Source organism: Rosa rugosa, chromosome 2 (assembly GCF_958449725.1).
Source record: "Rosa rugosa chromosome 2, drRosRugo1.1, whole genome shotgun sequence".
In the NCBI taxonomy this organism is placed as follows: Eukaryota; Viridiplantae; Streptophyta; class Magnoliopsida; order Rosales; family Rosaceae; genus Rosa; species Rosa rugosa.
The window spans coordinates 11,226,824-11,240,368 of record NC_084821.1 but is presented as its reverse complement, the minus strand read 5'-3'; the positions used below and the strand labels follow the sequence as shown (position 1 = coordinate 11,240,368).

Sequence of the window (13,545 nt, the reverse complement as noted above, 5' to 3'; positions counted from 1 at the left end):
AAAAACTGGAAATCCGCACCTTTTGCTTAGGTACGGATATCCACAGCCAAGAAGGGCTGATATATATATATATATATACAGAAACGTTCAGAAGAGGACGTCCGTGAAAAACTAAATTTGCGGACAAGACACGTGTCAGCCATCTATTTGATTGTTAGAAGCCACCACCTGATCAATTGAAATTTCGACTCCGACCACCGTCGATTCCAGAAGCGGCTTCTGCAAATCCAACTCCATCTTCTACAGCAATCTCAAACCTACCAATGTGTCTCCAATGCTCGCATGTCAGCATTCGCGCATCCAAAATGACGAAATCGAACTGTTAGTTACTTTCAGACTCTCCAATTTAAATCATAGCCTATATTCAGATTGTTCAGAAACCATGAACTTTTAAGATTTTATAGTTCCAGATCCTCACCAATGACACATACCACCAGGAAAAGAAAAAAAACTCCTATTCTTCCTCCAATTCCTCTTCTCCCATCTTGCGATGCAAACTCATCAAAAATCTCCAAACAAAATGATGATTTCAGCGACCCAATCTCATTCTCAACCTTCCTATACTCCATCCGAACCAGAAACGAATTAACCCAGTGACCAATTTTCACTTCCTAAAACAAACCAAGTCAAACCCATACCTTTACTGAGTTCACTATCGTTCGCTGAACATAGAACCCTTTTCTTCGCTGAATTGGGATTAAAATCGATCGTTGTTCTTGGAGTCATATAGTAAGATCGAACTGAAGACAGAGCTAACGACGATTCATCAAGGAAAAGAGGAGGCGGTGCGTTCCGAGAAGATAACTTGTTGGATTTTTGTTTATACCAACCAGTGGCTGACACGTGTCTCATCCGCAATTTTCCAATTCCACAGGCGTCCTCTTCTGAACGTTTCTGTATGTATATATATATATATACAGATCCTATCTAGAGCGGAGCTCTGCTTTAAAATTAACGTGTGAAGTTCGAGTTTTGGGTCACTTTTCGGTCTCATATCCACATCTCGACCGTTCAGTTTTTAGGTACTATTGTATAGATCATCTCTGCAATTTTTCAGCCAAATTGATGATCGTTAAGGGAGTAATTAAACCAATGGACGGACTGAATCTGTCAACCTGAACCGTACTAGCTTTAAGGGAGTAATTAATGCCTTAACGATAATCATTTTGGCTGAAAATTTGCAGAGATGATCTATACACTAGTACCTAAAAACTGAACGGTCGAGATGTGGATATGCGACCGAAAAGTGACCCAAAACTCGAACTTCACACGTTAATTTCAAAGCGGAGCTCCGCTCTGGATAGGATCTGTGTGTGTGTATATATATACACACAGATCCTATCCAGAACGGCTATATATATATATATATATCAAATCTCTTGCATAAACACATGTATATGAATTCGAAATTTGTTGGGTTCTTACAAATTATGAAAATATATTATAAAAAATACATATTCATATAGTCAGGGTTGTGGTGCAAAATAATTGTTTGTACATAAATTTAATATGAAATTAATGGAAGATAACTAATAATTGTTACACTAACAATTTTTTTTTTTGGATGAACACTAACAAGTTAATTAGAAAAGTCAAAAATTAAATTGGATCCACAAAAATGCAAATGATATATATAACTCTCGTCTAATTATATGATATAGCCACACTTCATAGATCCATAGATCGATGTAAATGAGACACAAGTTACAGAATTAACGAGTGCCTTCTATATCGCATGTAATTCACACGAGAGTTTTCTTTAGTATGTCGGAAAATCTCACATTATTTTATCATTATTTGAAATGAAGATAGACTTGTATTAATATGTAGGTAACTCTCTGTATGTTAATGCCCTTTCGATGTCATGCACCATCATCCTTGTCACCGTCAACTTTGCCGGATTTGCCATTAGGGGGAGCGGGATGAGAAGGGGGCGGATCATGTCGAGGATTAGGACCTGGGTCAGGATAGTCGTCTAGTCCCATGGATATGCCCTCCGTGCTCTTGATCACTACCATCTCACGATCTACAATAATATAACCAGACAAAAACATATATAAAACAAAAAATAGATAATACCAAGAACATAGATAATTAATTGTGTGTGTATATACCTGGAAATGGAATCAAGTTCCTGGCAGAAGAGCTTAAGGCATAGACAAGCAAGAGAAACATGCACACTCGACTTCCTCCAAAGCCCATATTCATATTCATTCTTTTTCCCTGCGTTCCAAAACAACATCTTAACTTATATATTAAGCAAAACGGGTGGTTAAATTATTCCCATAGGGGGTTGATTGTGACTCTTTATTACTAATTATGATGATGAAACGTATCTACATGCAAGGGTCATAAAAAAAAGAAGTATCTATAAGGTGTCTTGGAGAGTCTTGACGCTTTTTGTGGATATCAATCATCTTTCTACTTATTTCGCCAATATTTCCTTAACTCATATTTACAGAGAGGTAGATTTGGTTGCTGACCATTTCGCTCATCTAGATTAGAAATTATCTGAAAATAGTATATGGTGTAGTCAGTTCTCCTCTTATGTCCTTCAGCTTTTACATTTTGACTGAGATTTGCTCATTTATGTTTTTAACTTAAAAAAAAAAAAATCAAAACCCAATAAACATATATTATTCCTTACAAGGACAAAACTCAAAATAAAGCAAACCAAATATAGTGAAGATAAAATAGTCAAAAATATCTTATATACCAAACAAGAAGGGTTTAGTAGTCAAATTCTCAACAATCCATTAAACAGCCTTCCTTTGAAGGAAAAAAATATGGAATATTGAAAATTAGAATTTATTAATTCTTATACGTCAATTATCTTTTTTTTAATCGAAAGAGATGTCAATCCACATGACCACAAAAGTGAGCAAATGATACTATTTTTATTGACACATTTTATGCAATGGTGACAAGCCTCGTGTAGTTTATCATTTTCGACCGACCCCTCTATTTACAGATTGATAGTGGGACTTGACCATTTCTTATTGGTAAAATTTGGCACCAATGTTGAAATGGTGTGTATATGTTGTGGGTTCACTACTACAAACACGGGCAAAGGCCACATTTGTTTTGCCACAGATAGAAATGACGGTGGAGATGGGGCTAATTTTTGGCATGGCCCTATATCGAAATTTTTCTGTGTCCCTTCACTCCACTAAATAATTTGTAATCGTGGGTATGGAATAGTTTATAGTTTTATAAGCTCTTGTGGCCCTACTTGAAACATTTCTTTTTCATTTTGATTTTTCATAATGCTGACTTTCTTTTTTTTTTTTTTTTTTGAGAAAAGGGCGGTGCGGCAGCCCTCAAGCCTTAGTAGCCATGATTAGAGAAACTGTCGAATACAAGGGGGGGACATTGAGCCTAAACCCCTGATTACAATAAGTAGAACAACCTGAAATACTATCCTGAGACTCTACTAAATGCTTGTACTCAACAACGCACCAACTAGCAAAGAGCGCTCTACTGGCGACTCTATTTGCTTTAACTGCATAAATGCAGCGGTGACACAACGGAAAGATAACTTGATCTGCAACTCGAATGCAGCAAAGCATAACTACCATAAGCACAGCTTTCCTATCATGATGCCACTGGAAACAACTTCCAGTGACACATAGTTTCACTTTGCTACTAGGAGGCAGCGACCATTTGCAAGGGCAAGGAACTCGCCGCCTACCTAGAGCAAAACTGGCACACAAGGTGCAAAGACTGGCACACAGGCCACTGGCTCCAACCAGAACACGGTTGGAGCTTATTTCCGACAAAGCAACAACAGAACAACTGCAGAAAACTAAACAACTCAAACAAACAAAAACAACAGAAAAAACTAAACACAAAAACCCAAGCAAACCGCGAGGCCCAAACACAAAGACCCGGCCCAACCACCACCGACCACAAAAATCCAGCGCCGCGATCCACCAAGACAGAACCGCAATCCACCAAGGATGCCGCCGGAGCCTGCACGCCAAACTTAGCCGAGACGCCAGAAGTAGCCGGCAAATCGTGTCCCGCCGGCAAATCACACCACGCCGAAGATCCCTGACAGCCACCGCATCTGGACCGTCGCATCCACACCACTCCTGCCTCTCCACCACCAGCGTCGGATCCCCAGCACCAGCGCTCCCCCGCCAGCCTATTCTCGCACAACTCCGTAGATCCAAACACCCAAAACCCATGGATCTACGAAAGGATCCGAAAACAAGCAACAACAGAGCACCAACAATCCACCGATCCGCAACAGCAAACCGTAGATCCCGCCACACCTTCCGATCAGCGTCAGACGCCTCCGCAATCCGACCACGATCCAACGCTGGCCCAGACTCACTCCTCAGCCACTCCCCAGATCCAGATGCAGCCATCATCGCGCCTTCCTCCATCCCTGAGCCAGGCCTCCGCCCAAGAACAACGCCGCAAGCCCATGGGAACATCCTCTCCCGGACCGGAACGCAGCGGCAGGGGCGCCGGCGGCGTTCGGCCGGGAGAGAGCACTCTCGATCTCCCTCTGGTTTTTTCTCCGCGCGTGAGGCGCGTTCTTCCTACCCTAAAACTTGATATCTACATGTAGTATTAATGCTGACTTTCTTGGACCAACGCAATAAGAAATTGGTATCCCTTTGTTTATCGAGCCAAACCGGAGAGAGAAACAAACATGACTCTCCCTTGTTCAAAATCACAAGTGTTAATGACGAATTTCGATTCATCACTCTCTTTCTCTGTCGGTATTGTTTTCAATCCGAGAGTAAAACCCTCGCAATCTTCCCTCTTAGATCTATCCACCAAGCTATGATCTACCTCTTGCCAAAAAAAAAAGCCAGCTAAGATCTACCCACTGAGGTATCTCAATCCATTTCTGCAAATCTGATGGTACATCAGTCACCGACACATCTCCGTCTCCTCCAAATCTGATGCCACTGAGGATTTGTTTGAGATTTTTATGGGTCAGTTTGAATCTGTTCTCTGATTACAAGTAATTATATTTGTTAATATAAATTGAAAGATAATGGCATAATGCAAGCTTGGCCTCGTTTGCTTGGCACCTTGTAGGTTGACTCTCCTCTGCAGCCGTCGATCCGCAACTCTTTCTCTGCGGCTTCTCACAATTGGGTCACCAATTCAGTTCTCTCTATATATATGTAAATCTTTCTTCCTTTTTTCCCTTATTATAATTCCCAGAAATTGATCTCAGGTGCTTCAAGTATGGAACTTTATTCTGCCCGGGCTTTAATTTACACTTATTGTTTGACATCTGAATTGAATCATTAAACTTGAACTTTGGGGTTTTAAGTTGTGCTTGTTATTCTATTCGATCAATGTTTGATCTTTTTTTTTTTTTTTTCCTTTTGACATCTCTTTGATCAATTAATTGCTTCCAGGTTGCAATACTAGTGGAGATTGAGGTTGCTTTAATTGAAATTAAAATTCTAATATGTTGTTCATGTACTGTGGACTCGAGTACAGTTGCAGTGGCAATTGAAACTCTTAAGAATCTTGATTGATTATCTGTTTGATTATCAGGTATGAAATTTCAGAAATGGGTATTGTTTCACCAATCTCTTAAGTTCCATTTTAAGTTGAACATGAATTCTCTGTAATTCTTGTGGATAATTTTCACTGCCTTATAGTACTCTTAATTATGTCATTCATCTTCTCTTGAATCTATTAGATTTTTTTGTGCCTTACTTGGACATGCATACAACTCTTGAAATCATTTTTAGTTCCTATACAACATCTGTTCTCAAACTATTGATATGCTCCTTTATTCAATTGACCAACTTTCATTATATTTTACAGTTCTTCTGAAATCAAACTTGAAATTTTTTTTGTCAGGTGGTGCTATGACTTTTGTTAGAAGAACTCTTCAACCCAGGTTTTTCATTTCACTAACTTCACTCTTGGAATAGTGGAATACTCTATTTTCTGCTTTTTTATGGTAGTGTAGTTTAGGTATAATTCATTATTGTTTTCCCTCTATTGTTTCAGTAATTTGCTTTCATACTTAAGTACGAGCTGCTGAAGTTATTGTGATTCAAACTATGAGGTAAATACTTGTTGACAATTTTCTTTAAACTTCTATGTGGTTTGATTAACCTTCATAGATGCAATGCATGGTTACAAGCAAACTATTATGTGTATCTAGTTATCTACTGAGATTATGTGTTTAGTCAATTCTTTTTTGGTGACTTGGGTTTCAACCTACATCAATCTATTTTTGTGTTTGAAGTGTTTTTTCACTGCTATCTTATCAATTCAGATGCTATTTGAACTGTGATGATATTGATCGTGGTGTGCAAACGCCTGATGAATATCTGAAGTCAGGGAAACACCAGAACTGATAACATAAATGCTATATATATGGAGTTGTGGAGTTATGGAGTTAAATATGTTAACCTCAAATTATAAACTAAAACTCATGCTTTGCACTGTGGTGCTAGTGGTTTGCCATGCTTGTTATTTTTAGCAACTGATTGCGTATGATTGATCCTACAGATGTGAAAATGCTCGTTGGGACTTGCTGCTAAATTTGGCTCAGCAAGTGTAGCTGTTCCAGGATATCAAGAAGGCGCTATTAAGACAATTGCACATAAGGTTGCAGCATAAATGAGGCAAAGCTGGTATACAAAATATTCTTAGGTTCTGTATGCATTATTATGTGGTTGCTAGAAGTTGGCAATTGATCTTACATGTTTTACAGTTTGATCCTTGGTACCATAATTATTAGTGAAATGCTCTTGTTTCTTTCATGTGTTGAGAAATCTAAAGTTGTAATTGAATGGTTTCAGGAAATTTATAATTAAATATTTTGGGATGATTGATTTAGTGGTCTTTTTATTTTAATAATTTTTTTTAATTGCAAATAGAGATAGTCACGGTTTGCAATGGTGGGTATTGAACCCAATAAAATATTGTTAAAATGGATTTCTTTTGGCACACTTAATTGTGGGTCCCCCATTGTCATAATTGATAATACCCACGAAAGACTGGTAGTGTGGCACATTTGAAGGATGGCAACGGCTCCACAGCGCACTGATAGTCTTAACTGTGGCTGCAGCGTTGCTTTGGGCATTGGACACGAATATATGTGTCTTCTGCTTGTCGTTTTCTGTATAAAGCCACACACATGGTAAGTGGCTCTTGCTTATAATTGTTGTAGTGGTTCTACTTATCAGAACCTGCGATGTGCACCATGTGGGTTTTATTCATCTCTCTTCTTACCGAATACCGACACCTCAGGGAGTGACTTTGAGAAGGCGTTCTAGGGTTTGAGTTTTACTAAGGTTAGGCGGCTACTTGTCCAGCGGCCCTACCGCGTTGGCATCGGCGTCTTGTCGCGTTGGCGTAAGGTAGGCGCAGCCGGACATGCGTTGTTTCATCTATTTGGTTTGGTTCTTCTTTGATCGTGGGTGCTGCACAATTTTCATTTTTCTTCTCAGATGGCGGCGACGTTGCACTGCGTAAATTCCTAGTGGTCTTTGAAGGACTGGTGGCTAGTGGCTAGTGGCTAGTGGCTAGATCATGGTTTCACGCCATGGATCGAGTGGTGCTGGTAACTGTCCGACAACGATTGGTTGGGAGATGGTACCATTGGAGGAATTTGGTAACTAGTATGCTGGGGTTTGATGACTCGATCGTCTTTTGGTTGATGTGGATTATGATTGTGTTTGGGTACATTGGAAACTTGGGATACAACGAGGGGGTTGGTGGTCCTGGTGTGTTCTTGGATTCATGGAGCTTTGGTAGGTGGGCTTAATTGTTGGAAGAAATCATGTTCTGGGGACATGCAATTGGGTGAGTTTATGTGGCCAATTGAGTTTATGTGGGTGATAGTTGGCGTTGGTCAGGGGTTTCTCGATGATGTTCTCCTTAGGTGGTTACATCAACAACAGAGATGGTCGGGTTATCCTAGGTCAAAATTCTTGTATACTAGGATCCAGGTTTTTGGCATCATGGTTCCTCTTTACATTGCAGTTTTCACCGGAAGGCTAGAGTAGACATCGGTGGAGAGGATTGCAAATCGTGACAAAGTAATGTTTTAATGTTTTATTTTATTAGGTCTTTATTTTTTAGTTTTTGGCTAGGTATAATAAGTCCCTACTCATTTGAGCTAGGGTATTGGTGTCTTGGTCTTGTCGTTGTGCCATTATTATGGTGTTGTTCCCAGGAACTATGTGATCTAATTTCGGTGCCTTCTGGTTGTCAACATGATGGTGCATTGTCCTTGTACGTGGTCTGGTTGTTTTTTTGGACACGGTGTGGAAGAGGGTAAAGTGGTTCGTCTTAATGTTGGTGGCAAGGTTGTATCGTTACATTCGGGATTGGTTTACTTTCATTGTAGCCCGAGGTTATGGGCGAAAAGGTTGGTTCAGGGTTGAACCTATTTGGTTCATGGATGTCATTCATAGTGACAGACCCGTAACTATTAATGTTTGTAGAAATGTGTGTCATGGTCTTGAGGCCACAACCAGTCATTCCATTGCTTTGTAATTTGGTAGTTTATTAATGAAAATTTCTTTCTTTGTTTAAGGAAAAGAGAACTGTAGAGAGAATTGGGAGAATAGTTGTAACTTTTATTGATAATAGGAGCCTCTATATATAGAGGATACAAGTACATAATCTTTGAGTACAAGGAATCCTATTCTAATTAGAACTAGGAATCTAGAACATTCTCTCCTATTACAACTATAGAAAGTAATCCTAGTTTGGTAAGGCACACATTAATTAATTGAATATCCTTCAACACTCCCCCTTGTGCGGTCCAAACGTGATGTCATCGTGACACCATGGCGCTTCAAATGTTGCCTCGTTAAAAACCTTGCTCGAGTAATAAAAAACAACCTCGAGGAGGAGAAAAAGAGTACAACACGCCTTTCACTCTTCGAGATCAAACATGTAGATATCATACCTCCCCCTGATGTCGACATCTCTCCCTGATTGCTACAATCATGGGAGTTCGGATAACTTTCTTAATTCGATACTCTTTACATGTTTCTTGAAAGTGGATTTAGGAAATGACTTAGTAAAGAAGTCCGCTACATTATCCTCTAATCAGATTTGAGTCACTTCAATCTTTAGAAGTGTATGTTATTGCTGATAATGAAATAACTTAAGCGATATATGCTTGGTGTTGTCGCCGTTGATGAAACCTAACTTCATTTGTTCGATACAAGCTGCATTATCCTTATATATGCATGTAGGTTCATCTGTGGTAGACTTCAAACCACAAATTCCTCAAATATGCCTAGTTACAGACCTTAGCCATATGCATTCACGCACGGCTCCATGTAGAGCAATAATCTCTGCATGATTCGAGGAAGTAGCGACAAATGTCTGCTTTGTAGACCTCCAAGATATCGCGGTGCTTCCTATGGTAAAGACATAACCTGTTTGGGAGGGACATTTGTAAGGGTAAGAGAGATACCCTGCATCAGCAAAACATCACCATCATTTTGACGGAGGGGAAGAGGGTGACGCGCGCCGGCCACTCTTAGTGGTACCGGCGCCGGCCATCTCGCCGGTCATGGCAGTGGGGACGGCGGCATTATGCCTAATGGGGTCCGATCCCATTCTTTCGTCATTCTTTTTCTCTCTGTAGGGATAAAACAAGCCCATATCTATCGTACTATTTAAGTATCAAAAGATTGTCTTTACACCATTTTAATGGCATCGCGTTGGCGCAGGGCTACATCTAGCCAATAAGTTCATAACAAATGAGGTGTCTGGTCTTGTATTGTGTTAAGTATAATAATGCGCCTATTGCACTTAGGTAAGGCACTTCTACCAATTAACACGTCTTCGTCATCATCCCTGGGACAAAAATTATCCCTCTTAAGGTCAAGACTACGGACGGACATGGGAGTGCATCTTGACTTTATCAAAATGCCAAAGCATTCATTGACACGGTATACAAGTTCTAAATCTAGACAAAACCATGTTCTCCTAAGGTCCTTCATCTCAAACTCGGATTTCAGGTGTTCAGCGTTTCCCTTAACTCTCAAAGGTTCAAATTATGTTCATAAACATAAATCATGACAATTGCAAATCCGGAACTTATCATGAAAACGCGTGGGCATAGTACATCATATCCCTTCCCAATCAAGTAGTCACTTTAATTAGTGAGCGTTTCAAACTCATTGCAAACGCGCTCCATGGTCTAGAGCCACTTGATTTAGGTAAATGAAGTCCATAAGAACCTTCATTATATTCCGTATCTAGATCCCCCTGAAGATACGTAGTGACCACATTCGTAAGCTGCATGTTAAGTTATTTAGAAACTACCAAACTGACAAGGTAGTGGACTGCAATGACATCCATTACGAGAGAATATGTCTTCTCGTAGTCGATTCCAGGGCGTTTTGTGAGAAGCTTTGCGCAATAAGGTGAGATTACCATATCTTTTTCTCATCACGCTATCTAACGAAGACCTATTAATGTCAACAAGTTTTATGTTAGAAGGTGTTGGCATCTCAGGCCCGAAATCCTTCCTCTTCGTTGGTGAATCCAATTCAACCTGGACAACATCTTTCCATTTAGGCCAATTTTCTCTACATTGGCATTCTTCAACGGAGTAAGGTCCGATGTCATTGATCTCAATAATCCCACGTCCTCATGTACACTAGTGTAGTTTGTAGAGATCTTTATATTCTCAGAAATTGGTTCTAACATTGAGGCGTCCCCCAACGATGTCTCTTGGACATAACCACAATCCATAATATTCTCATGAGACGGATTTTGAATATTAATGATCAATGGATCAAGTTGTGCCAAACTCGCTCTCTTCCTAGGGCGAGAATCCATCAAACATATGGGTCTCCTACACTCTCTAGCGGAACACATGGCCTATGATGCCACTATGCCACCTTGTGGTGTCACCATACCACCATCCATGGTGGTGGTACCGTACCCATCTCCTCTGGGTGGCACCGTGTCCTTTTGTGGGGACATCAATCCTTGCAGGCATGTTTGCAGCAGGTATATGTGATCTCGTCACTTTTAGGGGATCAAGATGAGACATAGTGGGGACAGATCACGACAATTCCTGTCATTCTTGTTGAACGTTGACGTTCTAATCTCTCCCTAACGACGGGAAGACTGTCTCATCAAAGTGACAATCCACAAATCTAGCGGTAAAGAGATCGCCTGTCAGGTGTTCTACATAGCGGACTTATAGTTGGAGATTTATATCCAACACAAATATGCATTTGTTGCAATGACCCATTTTGATGCGTTGTGGCGGTGTGATTGGCACTTAAACCGCACACTCAAATATGCATAAATACTAGATATTAGACCCGCACCCAGTTACTAACTGTAACGCAAATAAAGGTTGAGTGGTTATGGGCAAGGTTCGAAAATCGCTAGGCGCTAGTCGGGCGGTGGGCTAGGGAGGAGCGCCTAGGCGGTTTTGTAATTTTTTAATTTTAATTTTATTTTTATAACTTTTATTTATATAATTAAAAAAATATAAACTTATAAAGACTTAAAGAGTAATAAACTAAATATTTATCTTCCTCAAATAAAAAATAAATTAAATGGAAATTTGGTGGAGCGATGTGACATGGATCCCCTCACTGCTTGATCTGGGCCGTCCATTGTTAAATGGACCAATTTATTTATAGCTGGTTATCAGATCAAAGTTGTTGATCAGATCAAAGAGAGAGGGAGAGAATAAGCTCGAGAGAGAGAGAGCCCGAGAGCTCGGTGCTCTCAGACCCGAAGCACGACCCGACCGGCGCCACTCCTTCCGGCCACGGCACAGCGGCGGACCACCGGTATCTTCTTCGTCTCGCTGTCGCCAGAAACCTCCTATCCTTGGATTGTACATGCACTGAACGGAGAAGGAGACTAGACGACTGAAAGCTCCGAGACTTCTCAGACGACCTCTACAATTTCTGGTGATTCCGGCCACCGTTTAGGCCACCTGTGGTCTAGGCGAGGTATTGTGAAGCCTTCCAGGCTGTAGCCCGACGAATCATCAGTTCATCACCATTCTAGTTTTGGCAGTGAGCTTGGGGAAACTAAGCTTGGGTTGATTCAAGGGATTTCTGACTTCCGAAGGTATAATTCGAATTCTTGTGTGGTAGTTTGGTTCTTGTTGTGTGGATTGAAATCTGTGGCTGGTATTGGAACTTTGTAATCAATGGTTGTGTGTGCAATGACCTATGGAGTTATGGTGGAGCTCGGATTTGTCTGGGATGTGTGGGATGTGTGTTTAGCTTGTTAAGTTGTTGTAGTTAGCAAGCTGGAATATACCTTGACTTGATTGTATATTTATTTAATTAACTATTTATTTAATTAAATAGAGGTAAGAGAGAGAGAGAGGTAGAACTGAAGTTGAATTGTCCAACAACTCCAGAACGCCCAGGCGGACGCCCAGGCCGCCTAGGCGGCCACCCAAATTCTATCCGCCTAAGGCTTCCGATTTGCCGTTACTCGCCTCGGTCTGCTGCCGCCCAGCGCCTAGGCGGCCGAGTTTTAGAACACTGGTTATGGGTCGTAGACGAATTAGCATAGCTGCATGCGATATTGCATAACCCCAAACGGAAATATTGGTGCGCATTACCAATGTCCGGGCTACCATCGTAGTAGTTTAATGGTGGCTTTTCCGTGAGACCATTGGGGTGTGTACATGGGAATATGATCCCTAATATCAATTCCCAATGATATGCAATAGTCATTGAATTTTTTTTTATGTAAACTCTCTAGCATTATCAAGTCGAATTGACTGAATGGGATGATCCGGGTAGTGAGCCCGTAGCCATATGATCTAGGCCAGGAGTTTATCATAAGCAGCATTACAAGTGGACGATAGCGCGACACGTGACTAGCATGTCCGCACATCAACCAACAGCATAAAACATCTAAGCAGTCCGCAAGTTGGTTGAATTGATCCACAGAATCCCCTTGGATTCTATGTACGAATGGAAATATATTTCTTTAGTGTCCTTTGCATAGGATGGTCTCGATCTTAAAAAACAGGCTTTACAAAACGAAAGATTGGCCTTATAATCAACCAATGAAGGTTTTGGTTGAGCCACAATGTCATAATTGACTTTAAGAAGTAGAGAGATGAGCCAAGTCTCCATACATGGCGTCAAAGCCATGATTTTGCCGCGGGGAAATCACGGCGCTGGCGTTGGCTAGCCGGGTGCATGGCGGCGGCACCCCAAGGCGCGACAGCGGTGCAATGCTCTCTTTGAATCGACTTTTGATTCTTACTTCTCTTCATTCTGAAGAAGGGATGTCCGTGTTAAGTCTTTAGTATTACAGATCATCATGACCTGGGTGTCCCAAACGGTCATGTCAAAGCCTATATGTGTTGGTGTCCCAAAGGTCATCTCTTATAATGTCATTGGACTTAATTACTTGAATAGTGGTTACATATAACCTACTAGAGCGACACATAAGCTTCTCTAATACTCATTTTCGTCCGTAGTCATTAGAAGTAATGCAAATGAACTTATGTCCATTCTTACTATGTGTCTCCACATAAAAACCAGTGGCTCTTATATCTTTAGAATAATAAAGTTCGAATTA

General features: G+C 40.7%; 1 protein-coding gene and 1 long non-coding RNA gene across 5 annotated transcripts; one reads left to right on the top strand and one right to left on the bottom strand.

The window, feature by feature from the left end:
* Positions 1–1,747: 1,747 nt before the first annotated feature.
* On the bottom strand, positions 1,748–2,203 carry LOC133731546 (protein PSY3). The gene is made up of 2 exons (XM_062158912.1): positions 2,115–2,203; positions 1,748–2,026 (listed from the first exon to the last, which is right to left on the bottom strand). The coding sequence occupies exons 1-2, from the start codon at positions 2,200–2,202 to the stop codon at positions 1,863–1,865; spliced, it is 252 nt and encodes an 83-aa protein (XP_062014896.1). The 5' UTR covers position 2,203; the 3' UTR covers positions 1,748–1,862.
* A 2,388-nt stretch (positions 2,204–4,591) lies between these two features.
* Positions 4,592–6,827, top strand: LOC133733934 (uncharacterized). Of its 4 annotated transcripts, none has more exons than XR_009857979.1 (5): positions 4,593–4,952; positions 5,059–5,147; positions 5,388–5,529; positions 5,842–6,052; positions 6,502–6,827. It is a non-coding gene; the product is annotated as an uncharacterized LOC133733934 (long non-coding RNA). The 4 variants fall into 4 exon arrangements; XR_009857980.1 differs by having other exon boundaries at positions 5,388–5,881; positions 5,995–6,052; XR_009857977.1 differs by having other exon boundaries at positions 4,592–4,952; positions 5,388–6,052.
* The last annotated feature ends 6,718 nt before the right edge of the window (positions 6,828–13,545 follow it).

Coding starts and splice junctions, on each gene's coding strand:
- LOC133731546 (XM_062158912.1), bottom strand. CDS start 2,202: ATGGGCTTTGGAGGAAGTCGAGTGTGCATGTTTCTCTTGCTTGTCTAT. Junction 2,027..2,114: donor GAACTTGATTCCATTTCCAG/GTATATACACAC, acceptor ATATTATTGTAG/ATCGTGAGATGGTAGTGATC.